This window comes from Lontra canadensis, unplaced genomic scaffold, assembly GCF_010015895.1.
Source record: "Lontra canadensis isolate GAN:19392208 unplaced genomic scaffold, GSC_riverotter_1.0 scaffold3, whole genome shotgun sequence".
In the NCBI taxonomy this organism is placed as follows: Eukaryota; Metazoa; Chordata; class Mammalia; order Carnivora; family Mustelidae; genus Lontra; species Lontra canadensis.
Window position 1 is genome coordinate 3,783,175 of NW_022630997.1, and position 21,008 is coordinate 3,804,182.

Consider the following 21,008-nt stretch of genomic DNA (forward strand, 5'->3'; position numbering starts at 1 on the left):
CAGGGGCTTGCTGGGTCCCGTCGGAGCCGTCTAAGGAGAGGCTGCTTGGTGTTTGTGTGTGTTTATGTGTGTACATGTGCTCATGTGTGTATATTCATGGGGAGAGAGGCAGTAACAGAGATGGAGGAGAGAGAGGGAGAGACAGAGACAGAGACAGAGAGACGAGGGGAAAGACTAGGAGATGTTAGAAGCTCCTGGTGGGTCTTCCCTTGGGGTTTGGGTGGTTCATTCAGAAACGAACCCCAAAGAACTCGGCTGGTTATAGACATTGAATCCGCTCATCCCTTGCGCCATTCCCCAGCCCTAGCTCGCACCTGGAGCTGCTCTCGCAGAGAATTTGCGAACTGGTTTCCATCTGGGAATATGCTTACAACTCAAGGTGACCCTCCCTGCCCCCTTTCCCCAAGCCTCAGGGCCCTGGAGCCGGGGGGGCCATATGGTCATCTCTTGGACGCGGCCAGGTCCGGGCTTGTGCTCAGATCTGGCAACTGAACAGCCGGGCTCCGGCCAGATGTGAATGATTAAAGCCTCGGACAGTGTTGGTTGGAAAGGTTGGAGCCCAGTGGTACAGCCAGGTCCTGGGAGCCCAGGGTGAGTCCTGGGACCCACACAGAGCCCATCCCCCTTCCCCCTGACCATGTAGGGTGGCAAGTTTTCTGTCTCAGCACCAGAAGGACCCACTTCAGGCAGGGAACCCTGGGGGACGTTGGCGGCGAAGGGGTGGAGGGTTGAGGATTGAAACCAGAAGTGAAAGCCAGGAAAGTGGAGCTCCCCTCCTGGTCTTGGAGGAGGCTGAGGCCAAGGCTGGTCAAGACTCTCTTCCAGGTGGAGGTCCCTGAACAGTGCTCCCTGTGGGAGCCCGTGTGCGACTGCAGGATGAGCTCAGGTCCTGAGTTCCAGTCTCAGCTCCATGGTGTACGTGCTTTGGGGCCATGGGCAGACCTGGAAATCTCCCTGAGCTTCTGGTTCCTCATCGGTAGGATGGAGCTAAGGAATGAAGCCTGCCCCCGCCCTACGGGGCTGCTGGGAAGATTGGCCAGGCAGAGAGTCCGCCCCCAGGAGGTGGGAGCTGGGTGATCACTGGGGTCTGGGTGCAGGAAACAGAGAAGCAGGTGGGGCCTCGGGCAGGACCAGTGCTGCAGCAGGACAGCCAGACCCCCAGGGAGGATGTAGGAAGTGATGTGTGAAAGCCAAGCTCACACCCTGAGCACCCACCCCCCCCCGCCCCCTCCTCTGTCTCCCTGCTGCTATTCTGGGTAGATGCTAGGTGAAAAAAAGATAACTCTGTTTCTCATGACAAAAGCATTTCATGTCCGTCAAGGAAAACATCCTCCATAGGAATAAAAGAGGAAACAGCCAGGACCTCATGCCCAGTCAGCCCCATTAACCCCTTGGTGTTCAGAACTTCCAGACCTGCCAGGCATAGCGAGACGAAGCTAAGAGATGGGCTTTCATGAAACCTAGCACCACGAGGTAGTGGTGTTCCTCCTTTTATGAATGAGGACACAGAGGCTTGAAAGTGTATGGTCCTTGCTTAAAGTCCACAGAGAGAGAGTGGCCAGTGGGCCCTCTGCTTTCTGAGCCTCGACTGTGAATTCTTCAAAAATATTTGTCCTGGATCACTCCTGTCATGCTCCCTCACATGAAAGCCACCAGCCACAAGAAAGCCACCCCCAGGAAGCCTCGCTTCCCTTTCCCTGAACATCCCAGGAGCACGATGGGCTGGGCGCTCACCAAGGCGGAGCTCTGTGCAGGTGTGTGGGGCGGTGGGCCCTGGAGAGTAGTCCTCACTCTCTCTTCCAGAGCTCCTCGGGTGCTTGGCTGGGGTGCTCCTGGCCTGGCTGGCTCCCCAGAGTTCTGCTAGAACCGGGATAAGGGGAATCCCGGCCCCAGATATTGGCTGTGGTTAGGGCTCCCAAGGTGGACACCTACAAAATGGCAACTAGGCCTGGAAGCCCCACCCCTTCTCCTGGCAGGGGCCTTGGTGGTGGGAGCGGCCCCCTGCTGGAGCAGTGCCTTGGTCCCCTCTGGAAGGGGCACTGGTTGCCAGCGGGAAGCCTCAGTACAGCTTCCTCCATGGTCTTCCCCCAGGAGCTGTGGGCTCCCATCTCACGGGAGCAGCCTTACTTCTTTCCAACAGGTTCAGCGTGAGTGCCCCACACCTTGCAGGGGTGAGGCTGCTGCTTGCTGGTAGGCCAGGTGGGAGGGGAGTGTGGGTTGTGCCAGGTGGCCAGCAGAGGGGCCTGTGGAAAAACTCACAGTGCTCACCCATTTCAGTGCCTTTCCTATCATTGCAACACCTGGGGGATTGCCTTCGAAGTCTGGGGGTCTGCTCCTCTCGACCGGGTGGGGCTCTCTGGTTTACCATCCCCATAGCTCCATCATCCCTACCTTGACCTTTCTTTTCTCACCCCTGCTGGTCCCGTTTTTCTTCTTAGAGCAGAGTTAGGGGGAAATTCTTTTACCCACATCACAGTAAGAGTATGGCGTTAAAGAAACCCCTTCTTCTTTGGTGTCGCCTTCCTGACCTCCGGAGCGGGGTCTTTGGTGACCTTGAGGAGCAGGGCCTGGGAGTCCTTAGACTGGGACTCAGATTAGCTGTGTGTCCTGCCAGCTGCGAGAGAGGCTTTTGCTCACCTGCACCTCAGTTTCTGTAAAGCAGGGCAATGGTGCGGGGGCGGGTGGGGATTAAGTGAGGGGGTCCCCGCAAAGCCATCTTGGGCTGTGACCCCACAGCCCTCCCCGGGTGCTCTTTGGAGTTGGGATGATGAATATAACTGGCATACAATGGCGCTTCGGGGCTGTGAAGTGTGTAGCCTGATGGATGTTCACACGCGTGCACACCACGTGTGGGAGGCTGAAGATGTCTGTGTCCTACCCCCTGGAACATTCATAGCATGTTACCTTGCGTGGCAAAGGAACGTGGCAGATGTGTTGAAATCGAGGGTCCTGGGAAGAGGAGATTATCCTGAATTATCTGGGTGGGCCCACGGTCATTCCGAGGGTCCTTAAAAGTGAAGGAGGGGGCAGGAGGGTCAGAGACCGAGAGGGCCTGGAAGATGCTTTGCTGCTGGCTTTGAAGATAGAGGAAGGGGACCCGAGCCAAGGACTGCAGATGTCCTCAAGAAGCTGGAAAAGGCAAGGAAATGGCTTTTCTCCTGGAGTCTCCAGAAGGAGCACAGCCCTGCCAGACCCTTGAGTTTGGCCCTGTGAGACCCATTTCAGACTTGAGACCTCCCAAAACCTGAGCACTCCAGAGCCCTCAGGTTTTAAGTCACTAGGTTTATAATAATTTATCAGCAGCAATCGGAAGCTGATACACTGTCATCATGGCACCAGGCAGGATACGGGATATTTTCATCACACCAGAACATTCCTTGGTGCCTGTCCCAGGCTGTATCTATCCACCCTGTGAGGAACAGCTGTTCTGACATCTTTCACTTCTCATGTACCTGTTCTTGAACTTCGTGTGGATGGAATCCTCCTTCAGGTCCAGGGTCTTTTACTCAAGGCAGTGCTTTTGACGTTCATTCATATTATTGGGTGTATCGATACTTTGTTCCCTTTTTGTTGCCGAGTAGTATTTCATGGTCAGGCTATACCACACTGGGCTCCTCCATTCTCCTATTGATTAGATTGTTTCTAGTTTTTGGAGCTTATGAAAAAAAAAAAAAACTGCCGTGAACATTCTGGAACAGATCTTTCTTGTGGACGCGCACATACACTTACTTCTCCTGAGTAGAATCTGGGTTGTGGAGTTGCCGGGTGCCAAGGCAAGGATGTGTTCAGCTTGGGTAGAAATTGTGGTGCTGTGAACGTGAGTCAGCCTGGCCAGCCTTGGGACCAGAGGCTGGTGGTGACTCCACTGGCCCACAGTGGTTTCTGGGGGTGCGTGTGTGATGGTGCGGGTCTTCTCTGGTCCAGAGTGGGGGTTTAGAGGCCCTCAGGTGGAGATTCGGGTGGAAAGCCCTAGCCAGCACGTGGGTGCGCTGGGTCTTAGAAAAACAGGCGAGTTGGGCTTCTTGAGGACTTGCTCTGGACCCATCTCAGAGCTGGAATTTTCTTACAGGTCTTCCCTGGTATCTTTGCATAGCCCTGTGAGGGGGGGGGATAGTTGTTCCCCACTTTGCCACTGTGGAAACTGAGACCCAGGTCACAGTTCTGTCTGAGGCAGAGCCGGTGAGGGTGGGACCGGGTGTCTTCCCAGACCCAGCCAACTTCAGATTTTCAATCCTATCCCCAGCCCTGGAAGAGGAGCCCAGGGCTGGGCCGGGTTGGAGAGCAGCCCTGAGGGTCAGCTTCTCCCATGGGAAGGACAGTGGGGCCTTTCGTCCCTGTAGATGGGTCCGTGAGCCAGGCCTTGGGGGGGTGACAGATGCTTCCCATGTGGCAGAGAACAGTCCAGCTGGTGCAGGGGTTTGTGGGAGTGATGGTGGGGCAGTGGTGAGGGGCTAAGAGAGGCATCTGATTGGTTAACAAGCTAGAGCTGATATGTAGGGCAGTAGAGAGCCCCAGCAGGTGCTTGAGGCTTGGAGTGACCTGAAGCAATCGTGATTGTGACCTGATTCAGAGGAGCAGACTGTTGGCAGAGTGCAGGGCTCTCTGGGAAGCTCTCCCAAGCTCTCTGCCTTTGCCTATGCTGTTCCCCATCTTGTTCACTCAGCACACTTGTCCTTGAAGATGCCAGGCAAGCATCATCACCCTGGGACTGCCTCCCGCACCCCAACCCCCCTGTGGCACCTACCACAGCGTCTAATAAAGAGTGCAGAATAGAATTTTACAGTTTTCTTAATTACAATATTTGAATTGAAATCATTCACCCTGTTTTGGCCTGATAAGTCATGGTCAGATTCTCATGAATTAAATACACATGCGATGTGTGTCCACTAGACAAGACGAATGGCAGCCCGATGGGGCAGAGGAGACCTGACATGCAGGACCTGGGGGTGTGGGGGGCTGTTTCACCCAGCGGGTGAATTCCCAGGTAATGCTGAAGCGATTGCCCTGCGGAATGCTGCTTCATCATACAGTGACACCACACTTGGTTCACCTTTCTCTTATTGATGCATGTTTGGATTGCTTCCAGTTTTGGGTGATTATGGGAAAAAAAGCTGCTGTGAATATTCTGGAACAGATCTTTTTGTGGACGCTGTATACACTCACTCCTCTTGAGTAGAGTCCTAGTCATGGAGTTGCTGGTCCTAAGGCAGTGTTTGGCTTGGGCAGAAATTCCCACTGCATATTTAGCTTCTAGAATCTTCTAGAATCTTCTTGTCCACTAACCCAGAATGTCCTCAATGTTGTGTCTACATCATCAGGACCTAGAATGCGTCTGTGTGGAGAGAGAGGCAGGGAGGCTAGGTTAGGAGAACGGATCTGTACAGGTGTCCCTGTCACCAGCTCCACTTTTCCTGTCGGGAGCATTCCTGCGGTCACTTCCTGTGGGTCACCGCCCAGGGAGGACGTCGCTGCCCTGCGCTCAGACATTCCCATCTCAGTGGGGGTGTGCCTATCGCGAGTCAGGCCAGTCACTCTGTGTCTGGAGCATTCTGCTCTGCAGAGGAGATGGCTGTTGATTAATTGAGTTCCAGAAGGAGCTGTTAAAGATAACAATGAAGTCAGAGAAGCTGGCCGTGCACACGGTTGGGCTTAATGAAGCAGGCAGGCCAGCATCCTGGGAGGGATGCGCCTGTGGGACAACGCTAATTAAAAGCCCCAGACGACCACCTGGGCTTACAGATGCCCCAGCGGTCCTTCCTAGTCCCCACCTTGGGCAGTTGGCCCTCTACAGATGGTGGGGCTGGGTGGGAAGTCGCATTCCCCGGGCCTCGGTTCTTGCCCACCTGGGCACTGCAGTGGCTGGAACAGGGGTCTTGGAGGCTGCGTGCACTGCAGCCCCCTTGTGCACATAGGATACACATGCTCCGGGGTGTGTGGGCAGCTGGGACCATCTGTGTGGCCTCTCTGTGGCTGCTGAACCCAGAATGTGCCGCATTTCCTGGAGATTCGTATGTATTCTCACAGAGAATATGGAGCACACTCATGTAGTACACTGTGATAGTGTATTAAGGCTCTACTCGCCCCATCCAAGCTGCTTGGTCTCAGGTGGGCCTTGAGATGCTTCAGCAGACACTCTGGGTCCTGTGGCTCGGAGTCCCCACCCCTGGCTCTGGGAGCAGCCTGAGGAAGTCAGCCTCATTCCGTGGAAAGTACCTTTGCGTGGCCTTTCTACTCCTTGGGGAAAGACTTGGAGCAAATTTGGTCCAGGGGGAATTGTTCGTTGTTTTCTTTCTTTGTTTTTATCTCTCTTTCCTGCTCTGGAAGTAGATACTCTATTTTAAATCCTTTTAAGAGGAGTTTCTCTTGAAATTTTGCCATCCCTGCTTAACGTGGCAAAAGCTAAAGTTGATCAATATCTTAACTGAGTTTACTAATTCTTCCTTTGTAAGAATGCCAGTTCCTCATTGAAGGTTTTGTATAAAAAAAGTAAGAATGAGGGATTTCAAACCTAAAAAAGTCTTTTTTAAAAAAGATATTATTTATTTATCTGCCAGAGACCGTGAGAGAGGAAACACAAGTAGGCGGAGTGGGAGAGGGAGCAGCAGCCTTCCCAGTGAGCAGGGAGCCCGATGCGGGGCTCCATCCCAGGACTCTGCAGACAGAGTGTGGCCTTCGGTTCTGTCCAGCCGGCAGCTTCAGAGCATCTAGGGGAAAAGCGAAAATGCAGCTGGTGGCTGGGGTGCCGGCCCTGCTCTGGGCCTATGTTGACACGCTGCCCAGGAGCAGGGTGTCTGGGGAGAGGTCTGTGCCAGCCGTTGCCCCTGGCCCGCTTGGAGAGTCCGGGACGGGCAGCCAGCTCCGCCACTGGCGAGGTTCCAAGAGAATTGCTGTAAACTGGGCCAGGCAGAGAGGTTGGCGGCTGCCCGGGGCTGGCAGGAGGGCAGGAGGGAGCGGTGGCCAGGGTGGGTGGCGGTGACTAATGTCTGCTTCTAGGGAGGACGGCTGTGCTCCTGAGTACAGGTGGGATGAGGGACAGTTTTCCTGACAGGGTGGTTTCCAGCAGCTCTTTGATTTTTTTTTTTTAATTGAGATTCACATATCATTAAAAAATAACTTACCGTAAAATCCAGCATTTTAAAGTATACAAAAGTATACAATTTTGTGGCTCTTGGGACAGCCGCAAGGTTGAGCAACCATCGCCACTGTCAAATTCCAGAATATTTTTATCACCCTGTAAAGAAGCTCCTGCCCATTTGCAGTCCCTCCCCGGTTCCACCCCTCCGCAGCTCTCGTTTCTCGCTGTGGTGTCACCAGCTGCCCTGAGGAAAGACTCAGGCCAGTCACAGAGTCCTGGAACCAGGGCTGGAGTGTGGTGGAGGGAAGGAGTTCAGGCACTGGGGACAGGCGCTCACGACTGTGGGATTTCAGGAAGATGCTTACTCTCTCTGTGCCCCGGTTTCCTCTGCTGTTAAATGGGGCTAATAACTACTTACTTTCTACCTCATTGGGTTGTTTGTAAGGATAAAATGAGACCTTGTATAAATAATAGTAGCTAGGCTTGTTAAGACCTTTGCCTGAGGTATTTTTATTTAATCCTCATTAATCCTGAGGGGTAAGAGTTATCATTATCCTATTTCATACAGAAAGAAAACCAAGCCACAGAGAAGTTCAGCAACTTGTTTAAAGTCGCATAGCTATGAATCTGTTTTTGACTGAAAAGCATGGACAACCTGACTTTGTCTTGTTTCCAGAAAAGGGAAGTTAATTATAACTCAGAATAGGAAGTCCAGAAGTCCAGCAAGCTCCAAAGCAGGTTGATTTGGCAGCTCATGGACCCCGTCCAGAACGGATGGAGGTTCTTTCTGTGGTGTCTGCCTCTCAGGCTGGTGGCAAGATCGCGCTCACAGGCTCTTCCTCAGGGCCCTGGCTTCAGAGTAAGAGTATTTCCTTCCCAGAAGCCCCCAGGTGACTTTCCTTCACAAACCCATTCCCACTTCTGTCGTTGGGGAAGGGGAAGGGTTCGCCATGATTGGTTTTGATGACCCGGGATCAGCCCTGGTCGGGGGTAGGTCCCCCTCTGCCACCTCCATGATAGCCATGCAAAATTGAGGTTTAGTTAAGAAGAGCAAAATGGTTGGTGGGTAGACACAATAGGATCCACCAAGGCCAGTAAGGAGCTGAGCTGGGATTTGAATCAGCCCTGCCCTGGGCTTCACCACACTGCAACACAGCCTCCACACAGCTCCTAAAGGGTGGTATGTGTGTAGTGAATCTAGGCGGAATGCAGAAATCTGTATAGTCCAGCTCCCAACCCCTCCCCCCCAGTTTTTCTTTGACACCTGACTAGTTGAACCCCTCTGGTGATGGGGATCTCAGTGCCTTACCAGGCATTTTCCTTTTCTCATTTGACTGTTAAGTGCCACGGCTACCTTTCAGAGTGCTCTTAGATGGATTAGGAAAAGATCTGCTCTGGGTGCAGAAATTAGAAAATGGTGCCTACTCTGGATGATAGAGTCCTTCATTTCATGACTTGGGGTGGTACGTTGGTGGTAAGAAAATGGCACCCCTGCCTATGGATGGATGCAGCCCTGCCTGGGAGACATCGCTCCCCCAAGGTAGGCACCTTTGGGCCGTGTGCAAACTGTCTCTTCTGTTAAGACCCTCTCCAAGAGGGGCCTGTCATATATGTGCATAAGCCTCGGCTCGCAGCACACTGGCAGAGCATGGGAAGTTCCTGCTCGGGTTCCCCAGCAGGGGGGTACACCTGGGCTCAGGGCACCCCTTCCTGCCTGGAGGTGGTCCATCTCTCCCTCATCAGGAAGTTTCCACCGTCTGTCTCCCCGGCCCTGACCTCCTGTTCTGCCTCTTCCTCACCTCTCCCCAGGGATAGATGGTAAATTTTTGGGACATGAAAGTTCCACTGCCTCAGTACGGTCAGCACCGCTGTGGACTGAGCCATCCCAGGGCTTTTCATGGTGGGAACTGGGGAAGTCTAAGCCAGGGTCTTCCCAGGGCCCAGGCAGGTGGCATCTTTTCCTTAGAGTGGGACAGAGCTTTTTCATCGACCTATTCAGTTTCAAAGTGTGCTTCATTGTAGAGAACAGGAAAGCCTGCATCTCATTCCGTGGTGGGAGTGGGGGCAGGTGGCTTCCCAGATTCTCCTCTGTCCTTCTGAAAGTGCCCCTGGGGTGAGCAGATGGGCTGAGGAGGGGAGTCGGGACCAGACAGTCTCTCTCACCCGTGGCAGCACCAGCCCCGTTCCCATCGCTAAGAGTTTCCCTGGGGGTTCCATGTGCCAAGTTTCTGTCTGGTCGGTCTTTTTATCCTTGATTAACAAGCCTGGAGAAACACTAGCGAAAGGAAGTGCATTCGCTGACTGCATGTCTGGTGGCACTCGGCCCCATGGTGTAAGCAAGTGGCCTGTTTTGCAACAGTAGTTGCTGTTTGATGATGACGATGATGGTAATGATAATAAATAGCCTCTGTAATTTGCCGAGTGCTTGCCTGGCATCAGGGTTTATAGGTATCATTTCATTCTGTCCTTAGAGCAACCCTATAAAATACATCACCATCATCATGATCCCCTCTGTCCCCCAGTTTCCAGGAGAGAAAACAGAGCCTCTGAGAAATGAAAGTAGCTCACCCAAAGTCATGCACGGGGGAAGTGGCCATGCTGGGATTTTGAACTCAAGCTTTCCTGACCTTGAACTTGTACCTTTCCCTTCTGTGTTATCAGCAGCCCCTCCCACACCCTGATCTTTGGGTTGGAAGAATTAAGGCATTCGAAATGGAGCGTCCTGATGGGCTTCAGAGCCTAAAGAAGGCCATGCCCCACAGAATTCTGAGCCTGGAGGCCGAGCTAGGCAGCTGGGGCTTGGGAACACCCTGTGACTGTGCCCTCCTGATTTTCCTCACGCCGTTTGCTCATCTGTGGAATGGGGATTTATGTTCATATCTCGTAGCTTCATCTGTTTTGAGCAGTGGCACCTGTTGGAGACGTGACGTTGGTCATAGTGCAGGCACGCAGGCTCAGAGTTGGAGAACTCGACACAGCTGGGTGGCATCCTGACAGCGTGGGCTTCTTTCTTAACCTTCTAGGCCTTTCTTTTCTCATCCATGGAATGGGAAGGATGACAACACCTCACGGCCCCCTCACACAGCAGGATTTCGTGAGTTACCCCTGCACAGCGGGGAGCTCAGCATGAAATTCACGTTGGGAGATGGTTGACAGTGATGGTTTTCCTGATAGATTTCTGGGTTTGTACTTTTCTAACAATTTCAGATTAACAATGTGAGTCTGAATAAACTTGTACAAAAGCCCAGAGTCAAAACTCTACATAAATACCTGACCCCAGTAAGGAATGCAACAGATGGTGGGCGGGGCTGTTATTCATTTCAGAGGGTTTCCCATGAATTATGTTCTTTGTTTCAATAAAGTGGAGTCCCTGGGAATGTGGATTCCTACTTCACAGAGGGAGAAGTTGTGTCCAGAGAGAGGTGAGCATTCACACCTGTGCATTCTCCTGCTGCCCAGCCTGCTGCCCACGTTCTGCATCATCTTCGGGAGCCGCTTGTTTTCCTTACATCCCTCTATGAGCAACAGCCAAAGAGCCAACTCTGTCTTTGCCCTTCTGTTCTTAAGCTGTCTTGGTTCCAAGGGCCACCCTGTGCCCCGAGCTGGTGGCCCTCTCTGCCCCCTCTACTTGCTCTTGTTTTGTCCATTTGAATCACAATCCATGAATTGCAATGAGTGGGGTCACGATGTCTCTTAAATGTCTTTTAAGCTGTGGGAGTCAGTCTCTGGGTCTGATCGGGATGACACGGGAACCTCATTAGAAATGCAAATTTTCAGTGGTCCCAGACCTGTTGGAGTAGAACCTTTGGGGTGGGGTTGGGGCCAGCTGTCTGTTTTAACAAACATCCTTGGTCATTCTGTTGCAGGAGTCTGAGACCATTTGATATGTAGGTTTCCCCTCCTTTCCTGTATATCTCCTTTGTAACTTACGTCTTGGAGAGACCTGGCACTTGCCCTAGCAGTTCCCCCAGCCTGAGTTTTGCCCATTGATCCCGTGGTGCGGATGACCAAGGTCCTCTTTCCTCCCTGCTGAGGATGAGGGGAAGACTCTGTTCCCTCAAACAGAGGGGACTGACTTTTGGAGGTTACTGCCGAAGTGGGGTGCCCTCCTGGCATAGTATGGGGCGGGAGCAAGCACAGATGTTCCAGGCTCTGTGAAAAGGCTTGCTATGGCCAGGAAAGGGGGGGCCATGGAAGGAGGAGAGGCCACAGAGGGAGGTGGGGATGGACTTCCAAGGGCCTGGTGACGGTGGTAGGCTAGACTTCATTTTGCTGGCCATGGGAATTGAAGGCCCTGACAATGGGGAGGTTGTATGAGACCTTGGTTTGACCAGATGGCTCTGCCTGCAGGAGAGCATGACTTGAAGGGAGCAGACCTGGAGCAGGGAGCCCGGGGGATGCTGGGCGGGAGCCCTGGTAAGTGTCAGCAGGATCTGGACCAAGGTCGTGGTGGTGAAGTTGCAGAGGAGGGAGTGAATGTGAGAGATGCGAAGAATCTCTCACAGGAAGAACTTGGCTTGAGAATGCAGTAGGACGGGAGGGAGGAGTCTAGGACTCTATCTGGGAGCCATGGTGGTTGCACTGCCCAAAGGATATGTCTAAGGAGAGAGGCAGGTCTGGGTGCTTTGAGAGCTGGTCACACATTGTTGGAGGCAGGTAACTCAGCACGTGTGTTACTAATATCCTCACTCAGAGGAGTCAATGCCTCAGTTGGGAAAGACCTCTGTGACCCTCCAAATGTGTGCATATTCACTGAACCCACTTTGGGGGGTACATAGAAACATCCATCTGTCCATTTACCCATCCATCCACCCATCCATCTATCACTCAACTATGCATCCTTTTATCCATCCACTCAAATATCCATCTGCCCATCCACTCAATTCTCTAGCCGCCTACCTGTCCACCCATGCATCTATCCATCCTTTCATCTGTCCATCCATCTGTCCATCCATCTATCCATCCTTTCATCTATCCATCCATCTGTCCATCCATCTATCCATCCTTTCATCTATCCATCCATCTGTCCATGCTTCTATCCATCCTTTCATCTATCCATCCATCTGTCCATGCTTCTATCTATCCTTTCATCTATCCATCCATCTGTCCATCCTTCTATCTATCCTTTCATCTATCCATCCATCTGACCATCCTTCTATTATCCTTTTATCCATCCATCCCTCTATCCATCTCTCCATCCTTTTATCTATCCATCCATCCAACTACTCAACATTTATTGAATGCCTGTGAAAGTCAGGAGCTGAGGAGCCAGAGAGGAAGTGAAACATAGCCCTTCTTAGATGACTCCCAAGGTCCATGGAACAGAAGCCAGGTGGACAGAAGTATCTCAATACTATGTGTGGGGTGATCTGGTGGAGCCCCTCCAAATGCTGGGTGTTCCAGGGGTCAGGGCTGTGAGGTTGCTGGATGTAATTCATGGAGGTTAGTAGGAAGAACTGTTGGTTTAGAAACCCATTTCCTCACCTCCCATAGCAATGTCCTGGGCGCACATGTGCGTGTGGATCTCCCACCGCATGCCCACGCCTGCCCCCCCGCCAAACCATGGTCTGGGGTTGCAGGGACTTGTGGGGCTCCCCGTCTCTCAGGAAATCCAGATGTTCCAGTTTTCCCTCACTGGAGCACCTCATCTCCGGAACCGTCCTCGGCGGTAGATAGCTGGAAGATTCTGCCTGATGTCAGGATGGGCCCAGTGCAGCCCGCCGCTCTCGGCTCTGCATGGTGCTGTGGCTTCTGCCACTATAAATACTCCTTTCCATACTTATTATTTAGCATTTGGAGAGCAGCTATTTTACACTTGGTGTTCTTTGTAACCAGGAGGGTCTTCCAGTTCATGCCAATAAAATTTCCATTTACTCTGGACATCAACTATGGTGATTAAAAAAAAAAAAACCCATAAATTATTTACTGAAATGGAAGTTCAGCTTACAGTAATAATGCATTAGTTCAGCTAGCCGTGAAGCCTGTTATAGGATAATAAATTTTTTTTATTTTCCTTCTTAAAAGATTTTTGCCCGTAACCTACACATGACCTTGAACTAATCAATTTTCAAAGATGACAGTGCAGGGATAGCATATAAGGAGAGTGAGAAAGGAAGGAAGAGCTTTTCTAAAATAGCCTGGTTTTAGGCAATTGTCAGCAAATACCCGTTATCTCACAGCTAGGAGGGGAAAGAAATGAAAATATATATTGCATTTCTTAAATTGTAAGGACCAGACCTTAAAAATCCTTTTGAAATTGAGCATTTGTTTGATAGATACATAAATCTGGCAGCTGGAAAGAAGGCCTGTTCAGAAAAGCTGGGGAGTCACCATTGTTGAGACCACCTGTCATGTCACATGAGCCTAGAGCCTTGGGGAAGAGAGTCAGCCCAAGGGTTCTCTCTTCATTTTTTTAAAATGTTTTATTTATGGAGCAAGATCAATTTTATATATCTCCGAAAGTCTACAATTCTGCTCACCGCCATTTGCTGACTAATGTCTCCAGCAGAGAAGGATGACAAGCAGTTTCAAGAATTATGGCTAGCTTTGACGTTTCTTATCAAGGCTGTTTTTTATTTTAAGAACATCTGCTTTGATTAAAGGCATTAGAGCCAGGAGCAAATAAAAATGTGTCTGATTTTCACATGTCTGGCATTTTATAACAGGAACCGTGATGAAATCTGTGTCTTAATTCTCACACCCCTAAGGCAAGTGATGAGTATTAACCTAGTATAGTTCAACTAGTTTCTTCTCCATTATCTGGTTTGGGGTTCTAAAAAAAAAATTCCTGTGGCAGGAGACTCGTTGGTTGAGTCAGACTCTTACTTATTTATATCCTCTACTTTGCTGCAAAGATATTTTCATACCCCTCTCTGCGGCAAAAACTATTTTAAAAGTGACTTGGTTGAAGAATATGTTGGGACATGGGTCCCGGATTGAGTGAACCTAGAAACATCCCCATCAAATTATTTTTGTATTCCCACAAACTAAAAAAAAAAAAAATGTATAGTAAATACACAAGACAGAAGTGACGTTAAATTATTTGAAACAAATAACAAAGGAGAGCTGACAATTGTTTTCTGTGGGTTTACTAGAAAGATTCAGGTGTCTTTCTCTTCAGCTTGACCATCATTCTGTGGCAGATGGTTTGCATTCTTGAAATGATCGGTGTTTTTCTGATTCTGTGACGTGAATTCATCAGCTCCCTCTGTGTTACCGCATTTCGGGGGGACATAGGGCTGGACGTGGAAGACGCTGTGAGTGTCTATGTAACGTCTATGTAACGTGGCTGGAATGGTGCAGTAGGTGTTTCTTAGAACTTCCAGATCCCTCAGCTTTGCCCTTGACCATACTTACTAGTGGAGTATGTTTCTTTCATCTCTGTTTTGCTATTCTTCTCTCCCTACCTCCACAGATGGGTCTCAATTCTCTTTCCATCAGCTTCCTTTCTGGCCCCCAAGCCTGCACTCTAAAAATCTCTATCCTTGTTGCCTTGTTTGTCCGTCCCCCACGTGCTCAGGCCCTCAGTGTGTCCTTGAACTGAAATATCATGTAGGCGGGCGTTTTCACGGGGCAGGTGTTATTATATTGGCTTTGATCACGGCCAGTGACAGCTGGTATTTCTTACTGTGGAATGTAACATTACATTAACATTACACTACTGTAATTAACAGTACGTGTAAGGAACATTTACACAAAAGTACCTATAAGTAACAGTAGTGTAATGGCCAGTGTGGAAGTGGTTGGTAGCCTGGACACACAGTAGGTCCCTTGAGCCTATAGACATTCCATATATCAACTTTTCTCCCTTGTCTGTTATCTCAGATCTGTCAAATAGCCATAGATCAATAGATAATATTCTGTTGACCCCGTTGTGTTTATTCCTGATGACTTACTGTTGAACGAGAGCTCTCCGGATTGGTGGAGATTAGGACACTAGAAACTGCCCAAACCCTTCTGGGCCTGAAATAGCCTTTTCCATATTCTTTTCCCCACGAATTTTTGAGCACCACTTGGATATCCTAAATGGTTAGCTAAAAGAACACAATTGTCAGTCCTGGCTCTGCGTATTCCTGTGGGGGGCTGGTACACCTTAACTGGCAAGTTGTCTTTGATTTGGGATATGCAGAGCTCTAAATGGGGGCATGCATGATATGTTGTTGGATTTCTACGCATCTATAAAAATGTTACTCCTCTATGCAAATCAATTTTAAGTCTTCATGTGGTACAGCTGCATTTTCACTTCTGATGGAGGAAGTACATGAGGGTCAATCACCTCTAGGCCTGGCTCAGTGATCAGCAAGTAATTGGGTTGGGGAGGCGCAGGGAGAACCGAGAAAAGCCTTGGTTCTTGTCCTCACATAACCTGGAGTCCTTGGGGGGCCCCAGGCATGTGTTCAACGTGTGGCCCAACACATGCTCTTCGGCAATCACTGGGACGTGCTCTAAGAAGAGCTGAGTGATGGGATAATTAGGACCGAGCAGACAGCGGGGTGGATGGTTTGTCTGCAGATAATAGCTTGTTTGCTAATTGCCAACACCAGATTTACTGGGCAATTAGACATTTGGTGTCTTCCAAGACCTTCTGTGCAAATGTGGACACATGGCTGCAGGCCTCACAGGTAGCAGGTGGAAGGAAGGTGGCTCCCACTGCTGGATGGCATCTCTCTGCAGCCTGCCCAAGGGGCCGTGGGCAGGGCAGACTTCTCGCCGACAGGTGGGAAGGACCATCTGGCAGTGATCCCTAGCAGAGAGGCTGGAGTCCCCCTGCTTTATGGAAGGGGAGTGCCCTTGGCTGGGAGATTAGCGAAGAGGGTGGACTTCAGCAGGCTGGGCCAGGGGCTGGGCTTACGTCTCTGTTATCTTTTCAAGAGCACCAAGCCATGGGTGCCCCTAGGAATCAGAAATTGCTCTCCCTCTAAGATGAGCAAGTTGAGTTTTTTAAATGCAGACTTTTTTATTGTGAAAAAGTATATATGGCACAAAATCTGCACTTTTAACCATTTTTAAGTGTACAAATCAGGGGCATTAATTGCGTTCACAGTATTACAAACCATCATCCTCCCTATTTCCAGCAACTGTCCTCACTCAGAATAAAAACTCAGCACTCCCCATTCCTTCCTCTTCCCTCCAGCCCCTGGTAACGTCTGATCTGCTGTCTCTCTGACCTTGCCTGTTCTAGATATTTCATGTACGTGGAATTATACAAAACTTGTCCTGTTGTGTCCAGCTTATTTTACTTGGCGTAATGTTTTCTAGGTTCCTCCGTGTGATAGTGTGCCCAAGAACTTCTTTCCTTTTTGCAACTGAGTAATATTCCATTGTATGGACACACACATTTTGTTTACTCTTCTGTCGACGGAGACTTGGCTTGTGTCTACCTTTTGGATATTATGAATAATATCACAGTGAATGTGCACTTTTAAGTGTCTGTTTGAATCCCTGTTTTCTGTTCTTTTGGGTAGATACCTATGCGTGGAATTCCTGGGTCATATGGTAATTCTACATTTGACTTTTTGAGGAAGCACTAAACCATTTTTCCATAGCAGCTGTACCATTTTGCACTCCCACCAGATGTCTACAAGGGTTCCAGTTTCTCCATATTCTTGCCAACATTTGTTACTTCTTTCTTTCCTTTTTAGAGCTGCCATCTTAGTGGGTGTGAAGCCTTATCTCATTGTGGTTTTGATTTGCGTTTCTCTGGTACTAATGACGTTAAACATCTTTCCACGTGCTTATGGGCCATTTGTGTGTCTTCTTTGGAGAAACGACTGGTGAAGTCCCTTGCCCTGCAGGGTGGTTTCGGGCCTCTGTACCAACTCGCTTCTGCGAATTTCTCCCAGGATTTGGAACTGGATCCTTCCCAGGAGGAGGGAGACCAGAAGCCTGCAGGCAGTGGAGGTGGCTGTGCAGATTTGAAGGCTCACAATCACCCTTTCATGATTCACTTCATTCCCTCAGTCCCTTTGGCACCTATGGTAATGATGCTCTTTGAGTTCTCATGGAGCAGGAAAAAACAAAAACCAGTAAGTGTGTGGGATTAACCAGAGTGATCTGAGAGCAAAGGCTGATGGAACCACTGCTGTGCTCCCCTAGAAGCAGGCCTCTCTCAGACACCTCACACCCTCTGGGTTTCCTTGACCATCAGTATGTTTGAGCAAATTCCCCAGTTCTTCCCACACGGGAGTAGGCTGTGTACTAGCTGGGCAATGTTTGCAGAGCACCCCAGTGGGCCCTGGCAATCTGTGGGTGCCTAGGGTCACTCACAGTCCATGCTCTGCCGCCCTGCCAGTCCTGGGTGGTGGGCGAGGAGACCAGCGTGGAGCTTCCAGCAGGGACAGTATGACTTCTCCTTGGGTGCTCATTCCCGGAGGAAGGCCACTGGGCCCTGGCAAGGTGTCAGGACAAATGTCAGTGCCTGCATAATGGCGAGGCCAGCAGCAGGGCCATCATCATAATGATGTCTGGGCGGCTTGGCTGTTGCCTCTTCTCTGGTTTGACCTCATGCGTGTTGTGGGGCCCCGGGCGCAGGGTCCGGGGACACTAGCCTGCCTGACTTTCTGCCGTGGTTTCTCTTAACCGGATGCCAGAGCTGGCAGGATCACTGAAGAGAGATGAGTCCCCACGTTGTGATGCGGCCTTCTGCTAGAGGAGGGGAGGAGCGGATGTGTCCACTAAGCAAGGAAGCTCTTTCTGGACGCTGCACGCCTGTCCTATATTCCTGTAATGGGGCTTGTTGATCTCTGGCTAAGGCAAGGAACCTGGAACCTCTTCCCCAAAAAATGCATCCAAACATTTACTCAGGTTTATCTGGTCCATGGTGGGGCACAGGTGAGGTTCTGGCTCTTGAGAGAGCGCAAGCCTGGAATAAGGCCATGGGGGGGTTGGGCAGCGTCTCCGCCAAGCAGGCACTTGGCGGGGGGGGGGGGGGGGGGGACTTGGTGAGAGGCCTGGTGGTCACGGGGAGAGGAAGAACGTTTCATCTGGTTCTAAATACTGAACACAAGGGAGTGCCCGAACAGATAGACCAAGCTTGTGCTGGGGTTTGGCTTCCCGAGGCTCAGGCCACACCACTTCTAAGGAGGCCTTTGTCTTTCCTTTCAGAAACAGCCCCCACGTCTGCATATTCATCTCCAGCCCGGAGTCTGGGGGACACAGGGATAACGCCGCTGTCCCCTTCCCATATCGTGGTAAGAGATGTATATCTATGTGCAGGGCTGTGTGCTGACGATCTTTGCTTTCTGGATCTGCTCTCACAATCCAGGCTGCTGGGCAGCCGCTCGCCTTTGTGGGTGGGGAGTGCATGGTCCCGGGGACTGACCATGTGAGCCCACCAAGCCCTTCCCTGCCGTGGGCCTGGAAAGGCTTTCTGCGGTGTGGCTGGTGCTTCTGGGCTTTTGGCCTGCGTGCATTAGCAGGAAGGGTGGGAGTACCCCTTGAGATCGAGGGCCCAGAGACAGTGAGGCATCCTTTCAGAAGCGAGCCGCCAGCTCTGGCGGGGGCATCAGTGAAAAGCAGTCTAGTCCACGAGTCTGTGGCTGGGCTGGCTTCTGCGTTGGCCGGCCCAGGGAGACGACCTAGTTGGGCAGGGGACTGCAGACTGGGCTTTGCTGCCACCCAACCCCTCACTGAAAAGGTGGATTTTTGTGGGGCAGCTGTTCAAGGGACTTCCACATAGCCGACCAGAGAAAATTGCCCTGGGAGGGGTCACTTTGCCAGAGGCACCGCTAGGCGGGGGCACCAGCTTGCCCTGGTTTTCCTGTAACTGTCTGGGTGTCACCTCCCTCAGTGTCCTGGAACTCCCTCCGTCCTGGGAACCCTGGGAGGCTGGCCTCCTATGGCCCGTCCTCACACTGTGGCTTTCCAAACAGCACCCTGAGGGGCCCCCGTAAGAGCTTCAGGGTCACCTTGGGGTGTGTGGGGAGCGGGGACTGTGAGACGAGAGGCCAGATGGGTGGGGCTCTCACCCCCTGCTCTAAGCAGTACATGTCAAGCCCGACATCTATGGGTTTATAACGTGAAGTTCTGGGGATATAAAAGAAAGTCTACACTGCTTTAAAAAAAAGAAGGTTTGGAAACCTGGGATGGCCTGATCCACTCACTTGATGTTGAGGAAAGGCTGTGTCCCCTGAGGGGACACGACTTGTCAGGATCACATGGCCAGGGTCCCTGGCACGCAAAGCCCTCTTCCCACACACAACACGCCTGAGCAGATGGAGTGGTCACTAGAGATGTGGCAAAGCCACAGCTGGCAGAGCATTCTGGGCCGTGTCTACTCGGGAATTCAGGGGAGGAGGCAGTGAGGGAAAGGTTGTGTCGCTCAGGGAACAACTGGGCTTCCAGATTGGATGGACTTTCCATAATTAGTCAAGTTCACAAGCAATTGATAAAGGGGCTGGTGGGCAGGCTGTGGGCAGGTGTCTTCACCCTGGCCGCCCGGGCCTCTGCTCAGGGGGCACCTCCATTTTTTCCTGGAGCCCCTCGGGTGGGGGCTGAGGCTGGACCGCTCTCTCTGTAGGGTTCACTTTGTGGCACACTTGAGCCAGGATTCTGTCTGTAGTGGGTGCACACCTGGGCAGAGTGGAAGGCTAGGCTTGGCCACCCCTGCCCACCCCTCATGCTGTACCCCGAACGTCCGCAGAATGATGCTGACCCAAATGTCTCGGAGCAGCAGACGTTTCTGGTGGTGGTGGCCATTGACTTCGGAACCACATCCAGCGGCTACGCCTACAGCTTCACCAAGGAGCCAGAATGTATCCACGTGATGAGGTGAGTGCTGTGGGTAGGGAGGGCGGTGTGGGGGTGCCATCACCGCACCTGTGGAGACTTGGAGGAGGGCCCTGGGGGAGGGGAGGGGGATTTGCCTAAGAAGCAGATGAATGGCATTTTGTAGGCGGGTCCTGGATTCTGGCCCAGCTCGGCCCCAAACCCCCTGTGCCCCCGAGCCCGCTCTCATCTCTGGGCTCCACGTTCCTGGTCTGGAAAAGCATTAGTTTAATTCTGACTCAGTGGGTCTAGGGAAGGGCCTAGATGGCGTGTTTGAAACCTGACCCGGATTATTCCAGCACGCAGTCCGGGGAAGGGGTGCTGACTTGTAGGCAGTTTGCGATGATGGAGGAGGTCCCAGGCGTCCGCTCGGCCACACACTGTGTGACCTTGTGCAGTTGCTGGACCTTCTAAACCTGTTTCCTCATCTGTGAAATGGGGGTAATGTCAGTGTCTGTCTCACAGAGTGTGTGTGCATGTGAAACGAGATTTCCTTCAAGCTTAATACACAGTAAAATGTAAACAGGGAAGGTGCTAGTCCTTAAATGATAGTAACCAGAAAGCAGAGTGGGGGGAATTTCAGCCAGGTCAACCTATAGGGTCACTGGAGTAGCCTGGGTTCTCTTAGGACACACTGTGTGCTCAGTACACTGCTGGCCTCCTCCACCTCGCCCCGCCATGCACACAGCCGCCTAGAACACCCTCTTGTCCTCCCCATCCACGCCTGATGGACTGTCTGTGAGGATGCTGGTCTGTCCTGACACCCACACAGGCTCCTCCAGTCTGGTGCATGGCTCTCCTGCAGAGTCTGGGGCCCCTCAAGCTTTGGGGGTCAGGGCTTTATCTCCCTGATTTTCCAAATCCAAGGATGGCTCTGAAGATACCCTGTGATCGGCTTTGGAACTCATTTAACTGGCAATTGTGGAATTAGTGATAGCTCCCAGATTAAGATCTTATGCATTTTTGTAGTGTGCTGCTTACAATAGAAGTCATAATAAAAGTGACCCCCAGCCCCAATCTTAGTTGTGTTGTCCTAAGAGGCTCCAGACACCTGTTGTGTTGTATTATCAGGAAATAATGAAAAACCAGTTCTAGTAGAGAACCCCGATGATAGCAGAGCCCTCTTCCTTAGTCATCACCAGGGTTCTGCCTCTGGGCAGCGAGGCAC

At 51.4% G+C, this 21,008-nt stretch overlaps 1 protein-coding gene across 2 annotated transcripts in view; it reads left to right on the plus strand.

Annotated features, from left to right (window-relative positions):
- HSPA12A (heat shock protein family A (Hsp70) member 12A) overlaps window positions 1–21,008 on the plus strand; it is a 150,212-nt gene that overhangs the window by 101,201 nt on the left and 28,003 nt on the right. For both annotated transcript variants that reach the window (XM_032878921.1, XM_032878931.1), the window contains 2 exons: window positions 18,179–18,264; window positions 19,716–19,843. In XM_032878921.1, coding sequence (XP_032734812.1) covers window positions 18,179–18,264; window positions 19,716–19,843 — 214 coding nt within the window. The remainder of the gene's footprint in view (window positions 1–18,178; window positions 18,265–19,715; window positions 19,844–21,008) is intronic.